Source organism: Manis javanica, chromosome 12 (assembly GCF_040802235.1).
Source record: "Manis javanica isolate MJ-LG chromosome 12, MJ_LKY, whole genome shotgun sequence".
NCBI classification, from domain to species: Eukaryota; Metazoa; Chordata; class Mammalia; order Pholidota; family Manidae; genus Manis; species Manis javanica.
Window position 1 is genome coordinate 25497577 of NC_133167.1, and position 12003 is coordinate 25509579.

The following is a 12003-nucleotide window of genomic DNA, read 5'->3' on the forward strand; positions in this document are numbered from 1 at the left end:
TGCAAAAAAAAGCCTATGAAAATCTTCTTGGTTTATTCTGCCCATTATCAGACCCCAAAGCAAGAGCCAGCAAGATTAAATCATTCATTGCTACTTTTGATGAATAAGCAGATTTGAAAGGGTTCTTATGAGTTATTGAGGCATTCTTTCCGAGTTACAGTAACTTTTAAAATGTTAGCTGCTCTATTAGCCACTGGAATGGAATTGGGAAGGAATGTCTCCAGGTGACCCTCAAATTAGGCTGAATTGGGAATACCTGCCTTTTGCCTGATCAGGTTGGCATTTTTCTGAGGCATAGATCTCTGTTGACATGTTCCAGGAAGGTCAAGGTGGGCAGACTTTGAAAATGTCTTTAGTTAGTAAGGATCTGCTATACGTCCTAAAAATGTGGGGAAAAAAATGTTACAGAAACTCACAGCTTCATATGCTAAATTTGTTTTCCTATTTCGTCATTTAAATCTTTAATCAAATGAGCTACATAAGCTTCCAAAGTGAAATGTGGTTTTGGAAGAGACTGGGGTCTAAGTAGGAGTTGAACTTAAATGCTAATAGCATTAAACTAAGAGTCAGTAAGGAAAAGGACGTTTACCATTTTGCCTGGCTTCTGTACCATTTATAGATACTTCCATTGCTCTGAGTGGAGTGGTTTCTATAATAGTGAATAAGTGGAAACCTACATAAAAGGTATCTTTAAATGTCATAAAGATGAGTAATCTAAAGATAAAGTTGTTCAAAGTCATTTTTGTAACAATGCACAGGAAAACTTTGAATCATGAGGCAGCTTAAGAACAGGATTTAGATCTTTGTATCTTGTAGGTGGATATTTAGGGTGAAAGAAGAGCTTAGATTCAAAAGTTATTTTTTATTCAAATAGTCATGAATACCAGGAGATAAAAATACTTTTACAGAACTAAAGTCATGTTACTATTATTTTCCACATTCCCATATTACTTACCAGTAATTCTACTATCCAAATAGTTAAACAAATTCTTATTCCCTCACTGACTTGGCATACTATTAGGTTCTTGGTAAAGAAAGTACAAAGGGCCATAGAGTGAGAGAACAATCAAGGCCCTTGGAGTCCAGCTACACTGGGTTCAAATCCTGACCAGCCACTTTGATCTGGAGCTGATCATCTAACTTCGGATTATCTCTACATTTTTGAAAAGGTGGTAACTTCAAAGCGTGTTAAGATTATATGATAAAATATACATAAAAGACTGAGCCCAGTTCCCAAAACAACACTAATTGTTTAATTATTCCTAAACAGCCCACAGGCAGCCACCTTCCAACCTAAAACATCCTGGAAGAGCAGGCAAGAGCCTTCCTGAGCAACAGAGTCCCTGTGTGTCCCAGGGAGAGGGCCCAGGAGTGGAGTCCGTAGGCTGAGCAGGCCTCAAGAGAGAGAAAGACTGAACTCCAACTCATGTAACAAGGTACTTAAGAACTCTTTAGAAAAGATGAGTATGTCCTCCACAAATACTTACATTCCTAAAATGAAACAATTACTGGTGAGAGGTTGAGTTACAGTTAAATGGCAAACTAGACAACACTCCTCCCTGTAAGTGCAGCACACAAAAATCATAAAACTGGCAAAATTGATCTCCATGAAGCAGCCAAAGAGCAATTATACAGCTAAATTCTAATCAGCCATCACAACCCCTTCCACCCTGGCAATCTATGTAAATCTCTGCAATTGGGTCTATGGGGGCCATAGCAAATCACCACGCACGGTGGCTTAGAGCAACACAAACTCACTGCTTCACAGTTCCAGTGGTGGGAAGTCCAGATGGGCTAAAATCAAGGTGTCAGCGGGGCTGTATTGCTTCTTGAGGCTCTAGCGGAGAATTTGTTTCTGTGCCTTTTCCAGCTCCTGGAAGCTGCCCACGTTCCTTTGCTCATGGCCTCCTTCATCCTTCTTTAAGAAGCAATCCTTACCTCGCATCACTCTGACTCCTTCTTCTGCCGCCCTCTTCCTTCTTAGGGACCTGTGTGACTTCTTCGGGCCCACCAGATAACCCAGGATAACCTCCCTATTTGAAAGTCAGCTTATTAGCAATCCTTAATTCTATCTACAATTTTAATTCCTCTTTTCCAAGTGACTTAACATAGTCACAAATTCTGACAATTAGTATAGAGATATTTAGGGGTGGAGGGCATGGTTCTGTCTACCATAATCTCTAAGGGAGAGCACTTCTGAATTATATAATATTAATTTCTGGGTATAAATAATATACTACAACTTAGACATACCTTATTCATTTTCTTCCAATGACTCAAAAAACATTGGAGTTTTGCTGATAGCTTTAACAAAGGCATTCCCATCTTATTTAACAGAAAGAGACAATGCTATGACAGTAGGAGTTATCTAACCAAAATCATTCCTGTCAACACTAGGCAGTAAAAATTGGTTATCGCTGATGTCAGGCTTTCTTTGGCTACATGAAATATAGGGTATCAAAATTTAATCATGTCAACAAGCCATATAAGGCTGTCTTCACACATCCCTATAACCTATCGTACCATTTAATTGTCTTGCATCTAGAATTTGCTCTACTTCCAAAGGGAAAAATATCCACTGTATTAGTAATAAGTATATTAGCATGATGACTTAGAAAGTGAAGCTATGGATAGTGTGGTTGGGATCTGAAATCACAGCAATTATGAGATGCATTTTTCTCTTAATAGCTCATTTAAACAGAATGATTGTTATTATTTCAAGCTTAAATTAAATGCCAATACAAATAAAAATACTTGATTGCTTAACTTCATGAGAAAAATTAAAATTGTATCAGATGTCACTCCCCAAGAACATTTTTAAGAACTATTTAAAAAATTCTATTATGTGATTTGTCTAGACCAGGAGATGTAGATTAAATGTGTCTGGAATGCAGGCAGATAACAGAAATAATTGAATGGGCACCAGGACTACAGGAGCCCTTGGTCCATCTGAAGAGATTCACTACTACTCAGCTCTAGCAGCTAATTGTTAGTTCATAAGATACTCATTTTCATAATTCAGAAAGTAAATATTTATGTGGAATCACTCAACTTTTCAATATTTGCAACTAAATAATACACAGCAACCTCTTGACAGAACAATAAACACAGTTCTGGACCAAATTTAGCTTATCGTCAGTCAGCCAGCAATTTACACCTTCAGATCTAAATCAGCCAATCCCTAATAACTGTATGATATCTTACTTTATAAAATCAATAAGCTACTAAAACTTATTGTTTGACTGGATGCAAACATTATCAAAGCCTAGAATAAAAATGTGTGTACACAAATGAGATGAAGAGCCCTAGCATCTAAGGGGTTCTTTGTTTCTTGAGGGAATAGATTATGCCTTAATTTTTGTTCTGGCCCCAGCACACAGCATAGTATCTGTCATATAATGGGCTCTTAGTAAGTATTTGTTCAATTAAACTAACGAATGATTAAACTTTAAAGAAAACCTTGGTTAACTCTATTCATACTTGTTAATGTAAAGAAACAGAGATCTAGCCTTAGAATTTGGGATTGACTTAGAGAGTAAGAACCCTTTATATTTTCCATATTATCAAAATACATACATTCTACCAATTATTATTATTGCAATAACCGAGGAAGTCTTTTATAATGTAATGGAACAAAGTGAGATTTAACCTAAGACAATAATGTAACAATAACCTAAACCAAGTATCTGCATGGTATCTTTATGTTACAAAGTGCTTTCAATATGTTTTCTCTTATCAGAACATTTCCCTAAGGTGGGCAGATATTATATTCATTTTAAAGATGGAGAACTTGAACTACAGAGGAAGTTAAGTGATTTTATAAAGTCTTGCAGAAAATTAGCAATGGAACTGAACTTAATCCCTGACTCAGGCCATGGTGGTTCTCTCCTAACATGGAGGAAGCCTGGGAATGTGACAACATAGCATTGAATCAGATTAGTTATATACACAATGGCACTTTCATAACCAGGATGAGAAGGAAGTGGCCTTTGTATAATACAGAGGAGAAAACGAAATAATGAGCATCAAAGGAAAGTATGTTATTTTTCAAGAGGGTATGTGGACATCAGAGTGCCTTATTCATCATAATACTATTTGCACATTGGTTAAATCATTCAGCAGAATGAAACAGATTAGCTTGACATGTGTTGTTTCACCTGAAAACACATTGCTCTGTGATGTTTTATTTCATTTCATTTATTTGTCCCCCCACCAGAGTGGAAACTTCATGAAGGCCAGAGGCTAGAACATACTACAATAAGAATTCCTGAAGCATTCTCAACCCAATTGCTACTCTCTATTCAATCAAGGAATTCACTGAATTTCTCGATTAGTTAATGGATGACATATATAGGTGACAGTATGTATAATGGTTAAGAACATGGCATTTGAAGTCAGTAGATCTACTTTTGAAAACACTCTGTCCATGAGTAGCTATGCAACTTCAGGCAAGTTACTTCATTGTTACCTGTAGAAAGGTAACAGTGGATGAGAAGGGTGTAGAAAGGGTGACATTGATGAGACTTACTCCATAAATTTATAGTGAGGATTAAATAAGTTAGTGCTTATAAAAACCTAGCAGGATGCTGGGTACCTGACATGCACTGAATAATGCTTCACTGCTGCAACATACTGAAATTTCAAGTTCAGTAAAGTACTGGAGCTACATACTGATCTCTGCAGATTTACAGAAAGAAAATTGAGTTGGCTCTTAAAAACAAACTTAGATGTTGAGAGAAAATTTTTTTAAATGACCCAAAATGTATTTTTTAAATAAACTTTAATTTATCCCCAAGGCCATTTGGAAAGTAGTAATAAAAGAAGAAAAAGGCATAGATGCAATGTGTTTTACTATTGATATAAATGATTACAAACAAAATCAGTTTGCAGGCACAAGTGCATGACTGAGAAAATCTTGTGACATGGCAAACTTTACAAAGGAGTAAAGACCTGAGATTTGGCTGGTCACAGAAGGGATATTTGAAAGGATGAATATGTACAATATTCTTTCTTGAGTAACTTTCCTTGTGTCTAGAAAGAAACAAGTTTGCCACAAATTTATTATTTCATCAAAGTCCAGCCAACTTATTTTCCAGTGTGTGCTTGTTCTTAGATTAATCTTTCAACATGTATTTTCAACCCATAAGTGTTCCTATGCACAGGCAAAACATATGCAACAATAGAAGTACCATACATTAAAAAAAGGAAGAGAAAAGGAGAACACCAATCTCTGAAAAAGGAAATGACACATGCTAAATGGTCTCCAGCATACTTAGAGTAATATCTATAGGGAGAAACCAGAACCAAGCAATTGAAAGTTTTTCCACCCACAAGCACAGAAAAATGAACAATCACAAAGCATCACAGATCAATTTAGAAGAGTATTTGATGCCAAAATAAGGTAATAAACTATTCCACTGACATGTCTCTTTTTTCATAGAACCAGTTTATGGAGTCTGAAAGCTTCTGGGAAGTCACACTTGAACCCTGAATTTTCAGCTCAGGGGCTCAAGCCCAGGAACACCAGCTAAGCTTCTCTCACACAACCCGAAGGACCAGCTGCTCTTTAGAGCCAAAGATGTTCATTCAGAGAACATCCTCGGTTTCTCTTTTGCTTCCTTCAGGGTCTGGGTTAAATTCCAATGGTCTGGAAGACTCCTCCAAGGGAATCTCATCTCCCTGCCTCCCGTTACCTTCCGTGGTCTCCTCATGGATCAAATGTGGCAGGCGGTCCTGCTCCGAGTTATTCCAGACATAACCGGGTAAAGTCACATGGCTGTCAGGCTGCCGACTGGCCATCTTGGTCGCTTTGCTGGAGATGAGCACCAGGCGAGTGCTGGCTGCCACCTGCGACTGGCTGCTGGTGCTGTGGGTCAGGGTGGTGAGCACCGAGCCGTACCTGTGGCCGCTGCACGGAGGTGTCCTTTTCCAGTTGACAGAGAGGTTCCACCGGCTCCACAGCTTCTTCACTTCGGACTGAACCTAAATCGCAAGAACCACATTATGCACCAGAAACCACGAAGGAGACCCTGAAGCCTTGTTTGATGGATGCCTGCCTTTCAGTGATAGTAATAGTTGAGCTTCTGTGTACTAGGGATTTGACATACATATTCTCTGTCAACCTCAAAAAACCTTCCAGAGGGGTATTGTCCCTGGAGATGAACCAACACGTTTAGAAAGAAATATAAGTATTTTGAAAGAAGTTGTAATGCTGCCAGTAGAAACATCTAACCTGTGGGAGAGGAAAAAGAGGACTCGGGTGGAGGAGAGAGAGAGAGAGGGAGTGCCAGCTGTGGCTGAGGAATGGTATGGACGTTTTTGGGCTAGAAATGTAACTGCATAGGCAGGTATACCGACAGAGGAGGAATGGGGAAGGCAAAAATCGGGCCCTGCAAATGCATTCTCAGGAGGTTGGCGGTCTCATTTCCATTCCTGTGTCTGAAGATCCAGTTCTACCGCTATCGCCTCTCTCCCAATTGGAGCCTATCTGGAAGTGCCATGGGAAGCGGTGCAAACCCAGGAACCTGATGTCACCAAAAAGAGCAGTACAGTGCTTCTCTCCAGCCAACTCCTAAATGAACTGAAATTGTCTCATCATTGTCTTGTAGTTAAAAAAAAATATGAACATTTCTAATGTATTTGACCCAGGGAAATTTATTTTTGAGTTCCTTATGGAACTTGAAATTGAATATAAATTGAAGGATTCACTGGAATATGTGTCATATTGATACTCCTCTTCCAAGTATTGATTTGCATTCCAACACGTTGTTTTTTGACATCAAAGTCTGCAACTGAATTGACATTTAGAAGTGCTGGGAGGGGAAGACTTTATCATATTTACATTAATTCTTGCTTTCTAAAAATAATTTTTGGTTAAAATATCTCCCTTCTCACAAGTAATGAGTCTATAACATCTTACTATGCTGATGGACAGTGACTGTAATGGGGTATGTGGGGGGGACTTGATAATATGGGTGGATGTAGTAAACACAATGTTGCTCATGTGCAACCTTCATAAGATTGTATATCAATAATACCTTAACAAATATATATGTACATATCTCTGCATAATATATATATATTGCCCATTCTGCCCTGTAACTGCTGGAGATCCTAAAGAGATTCAGCTCACATTGTGATGGCCTTTAACAAGTTTACGCAGAGCTAGACCTGTGGGATGTCTGGGGCTCCTTCAAACCTACCTCTCCATTGCAGTAGCAGTAGATGATAGACACAAAGAAACCCTGGAGAAGGAAAAAGAATGTGAGCATGCTGACAGTTCATGAGGATCACAGTACCAAAGTATCTTGTGTCAAAATGTATAAATAGGTATTTTTTTTATGGTTCCCTCAGAAAATTATATAAACTATTCTCTCCTATTTCTAAATCCTCAAGTTTTCATTAAATTCATCTGAGATCTTTCTTTGGTTGTCAGCTGAACCAGAAAAGTAACTCAATAAAATAAAATTCTCCAAGATAATACAAAAACTGATTTCTATTATATTAGTTTCCTTTTATGTAGCCACTCAAAGATCAAGGAATATCTCCTGGTTGGTAAGAGACATTTATACACTGTCAATGCTGGAAACTACAGACATGTGGTAGTGAGTGCTAAAAAGCCAAAGAAACTTTTCTCTTTCATTCAAAAATATTTGTTGAGCTTATACAGTACAAATGGCTCAGAGTGCCAAGGCTAAACAATTTAATCAAGACAGACAAGATCCCTGTTCTCTTAGCATGTACGTTCTAGAAGGAAACACAGATGTATAATATACAAATAAACAGCCACAGGAGAAAAAGGGCTATGCAGGCAGATGATAAGGGCTATGCAGGCAGAACAAGTTGTTTTGAAGGAGAAGAACAGAGAAGATACATTAGATGGAGAACTCAACGAAGACTTCTCGGAGGAGGTGATGTTTAAGCTGGTTTGAGTGACAAGAAGAAGCCAGGCCTCATGAATACTAGGGAGATGGGTGTTCCAGGCAAAGGAAACAGCAAAAAATGAACCCCTGAGGCAGGAATGAGCTTGAGGAACAGGAAGTGTAGAAGCACTGGTGTGACCCAAACCGTGGGTGACAGGGAGCATGATGTGACATGAGGTCACAGTCAGGCAGGATCCCTGCCACATAGGGCTGTGCACACCAGGGAATCGACTTTGGGTTGTATTCTGAGTGCAATGGGAAGCTCAGGATACTTTTAATAGATAAGTGACAATGATCAAATTTATTTTTAAGATTCTTCAGACTATTGTATGGAGATTAGATTTAAGGCATCAGGAGGTGGTAGCAAATGAGCGCACAGAAAGGAGTTAGGAGGCGTCTATGCAATCCATGTAAGGGATGACAGTGACTCAAATGAAATGAAATGGTAGAAGCTACTCTTGCTCTTTTTTGTTCTCTCTCCCTTTTCCTTCCCCTCGGTCCCTGCCTTCTCCTTCTTTGGCTTTCATTTATTCTCTTTACTCATGCGCAGAGGCCCCTGCTCTGCCGGTGTTACACATTTTACACCAGGATGCTTGCTTGTCTCACTACCCAGGCTCGTTTGTGAGATACAGCTCCTGCTGCGGCCGCTAACCCAGCCTCCGCGGGACGGAAAAGCCCAGACGCCAGAGCCGCACCTTTTCATGGCCCCTGGAGACATGTTCATGAACGCCAGAGGCGCAGAGCAAGAGGTTCAAAGGGGAACACAAAAGCGAAACACAGAACCAGGTTGCCAGACGGCACTCTCTACCTGAAAGGAGTTGAAGAACAGCTCACAGTGCATCCGGACCTCCCAGCCGAGCCCCCGGAAGGAGTGGGGCAGGCACACGAACACAATGTAATGCACTCCAAAGACCAGCACCAGGACCAGGGTTGATTTGGCCAGTTTCCTTGAAGGAGAATGCCAGCCTTTTTAGTAGAGGACTTAGACTGCCTTTCAGTAGAGACAGCTTGCTGGAAAAAAATGAGCTTGACAGAGCTAAGCGGGGCTGATTTTTCCCCATCTCTTTGGATCTCACAAGTTCTGTCCCCTTCCTCCTTGCTACCACGTTTATGCTGAACTGAGTCATTTCTTCTCACTTCCCATGATTATTATCCTCTAAGTCTTTCCAATCTCTTTCCATTCTTGCTTAAAGGACACCATCTCTATAAAGCTGTGAAATGCCTTTTTTTCTGTCCTAAGTTTTAATTTCTCTGGTCAAGTCTTAAAAGAGTATTAACTGCTAACTCCATCCACGTTAACTGTCTACTTTCAGAGGCAGCATTTTGGCTTGTTTTGCTCATTTTAAAATCAACTACTCCCTGATTTCCTCTTACACTTGGATCTCCATCTATCATTTCATATATTCTTATGAGCAACTTGTGGTCAATACCGCTTTCTTTCTCTAAATATGCTCTGCCATATATTCTATCTCAAACTATCTATAGTTCTAGGTTTTGTGCCTTTTATTTCTGGCAAACTAAGCAATTTGACTTTATTTCCCTTAAGAGCTTCTTCATATACATTTTCTTGTGTATTTGGAGAAATCCCAGGTTTTCCAATATGATGGGTTGACTCTAAAATGGCCCCCAAGGATCTCCACCTCCTAGTGTTTGTATCCTTGTTAATCCTCTCCCCTTGAGTGCGGGCAAGCCCTGGAATTTGCTTCTAACTGATAGATTATGGCCAAGATGAGGAGATGTCACTTCTGTGATTATGTCTCATACGACTGTAACTTCTCTCTTACTAGCAGACTGTCTCTCTTTTATGGTTTGATGAAGCAAGTTATCATTTGTGAACTGCTGTCCTGAGAGGCCATGTGGCAAAAAGAGGGGGCATCAGGCTAATAGCCAGCAAGAAATTGAATCCTGTCAACAACCACATGCACTTAGAAGTGGATTCTTCTCTAGTCCAGCCTTAAGATAAGACTGCAGCCCTGACTGACACCTCACTTGCAGCCTTGTAAGAGTCCCTGAAGCAGAGGACCCAGCTAGCCATGCCCAGATTCCTGACTGACAGAAACTGTCAAATAACAGATGTGTTATTTCAGACCACTGAGCTTGTGGTAATCATTTGCACAGTAGATACCTAGTACACCCAAGCACATAATTTCCTGGTGGGGCTTTTGTTTTGCAACTTTTTATCCAAGAAACTGCCAGTTCTGGCTGCTTCTTTCTTATTTCTCAAATATTCTTTCTCTAAGAATTATTTATGTCCCAGTAACCTCAAATGACTGCAATCTTCTTCCTTTCTCACTATTCTTCCCTCCAGCTACATTTCTTACTTACTTGCTTATTTTTCTTCTTGGAAATAAACCCTGTGAGTGAGTAGAGGTCACTCTGGTCTAAGATTGGAGAGAACTGCATTCAGTTTCTAGATTTCCCATTAACCACCTGAGCAACTACAACCCAGTCTTCTTATCTCTAAAGTGGAGCAATGGGGCCCACAAGTTCATCAGAGCGCTAATGTTTTAGTGCTTTACTAGGTATCATCTTCCAGATGCATTCACTTTCCTATCATAACCACCTTTTCAGTTCTTGCAGGAGCTGCAGAGTCCCACAGAATCATGCTGAAATCCCTGTTGTAGATATTTGGAGTTGCATTGGCTCCATCTCATTCTTCTCTGCCTCACTTACCTCTTACGAGGGTCTGGAACCTCTTTTCCTCTAGGTTCAGGGCCATCTGCTCTGCCTCACATCCAGTTTCCTTGGTGACCTATGGGCTTTCTCCTATGCTGCCCCTAGTCCTCATGCCTGAGATCCACTTAATTTGAAATTCTACCTTACATCCATTTAGCTCAAGGCAGCATCCCTGATAAGTCAATGGGATTCTCTGACCTAACTAATCCTTTCAACTTTCAGAGGCTCCTTGGGATGTGCCTGTCCTCCTCCTGAATCCTGACCAGCCAGTACCCTCTTCACATCACGGTTTATACAGGCAGGACATTTTGACTACCTTCATGTCTGTATCATTCAGTCTGACTGGATAAAGTGGAACAGCATTAACTGCACTTGCAGAACCTTGGAAGTCTTGCTGAACATCACTTGAAAAGAAAATTGCATTTCCTCCTGTACAGCGAATGGATAAATCCCCCTGGAGACTAGTCTCAAAATGAAGCTAACTTTAATTATTCCTACTGTGTGTGTCTAGGAGCCAAAGCCTAAATTAAAATAAAAACTAAAGTAGAGCAACATATTGTGAAGTGATCACAAATGTAAAAGTCTGGTTACAGTTTGATTCAGTGCAGAGTAAAGAAAAGTTGCCAAAGACTAAAATCTAGAGGGTACCCTACTCGCTCAACTAGCTGGGTTTTCTCTTTCTTTGTCTATGCCTAGGCTCTTTTACAATTCTGTAAAGATAAAAGTTAATTTGTAGAAAACAGATAATAATTGAATTCATTTCTATGTTGCTATGTTACAAATCACTACAAATGTAGTGGTTTGAACCAGGAACTATCTCCCAGTTTCTGTATGCCACAAGTTCAGGCACAGTATAGACAAGCCCTCTGCTCAGAGTATCACAAGGCTGAAATCAAGGTGTCAGCCAGGACTGCACTCTCATCTGCACCTCAGGGTTCTCCTCCAAGTTCATTCAGATTGCTACCAGATCCCACTTCCTTGCAGTTGTAGGACTGGTGGCTGGCTGTTGGCCAGGGGTCACTTAATTCCTAAAGGCTGCCCTCAAGCTATCCTCAGGTCCTAGCCAAAGCCCCTCACAACATGTCAGATTATTTCTTCAAAGCTGGAAGAGGAATCTCTCTCCAGGCAGCCAGGATGGAGAGTCTCTTGTAACACGCCATAATCACAGGAGTGACTACCCCCATCACCTTGCCATATAATATCATCTAATCAAGATAGAGACTATGTTATCCTAGGTCTTGCCCATTCTCAAGGAGGGGTATGGGGAAGGAGATTATACAGGGCATCTACACCAGAGGGGGGAATCTTGGGGGCCATCTCAGAAATCTACCTAATACAGCAGTGCAAAAAATTCCTATCCATAGAAATGCAAACTGTGCCCAATGGAATGTTACTAATTATAGCC

The 12003-nt window shown here is 40.1% G+C and overlaps 1 protein-coding gene across 1 annotated transcript in view; it reads right to left on the minus strand.

Moving 5' to 3' along the window:
* Positions 1-444: 444 nt before the first annotated feature.
* The window catches only part of PTH2R (parathyroid hormone 2 receptor), a 79395-nt gene continuing 67836 nt past the window's right edge, over positions 445-12003 (minus strand). The window contains exons 11-13 of the mRNA XM_036994998.2: positions 8731-8869; positions 7203-7244; positions 445-5982 (exon numbers count right to left, since the gene is read on the minus strand). Of these exons, the coding sequence (XP_036850893.2) occupies positions 5587-5982; positions 7203-7244; positions 8731-8869 (577 nt within the window). The 3' untranslated portion in view covers positions 445-5586. The remainder of the gene's footprint in view (positions 5983-7202; positions 7245-8730; positions 8870-12003) is intronic.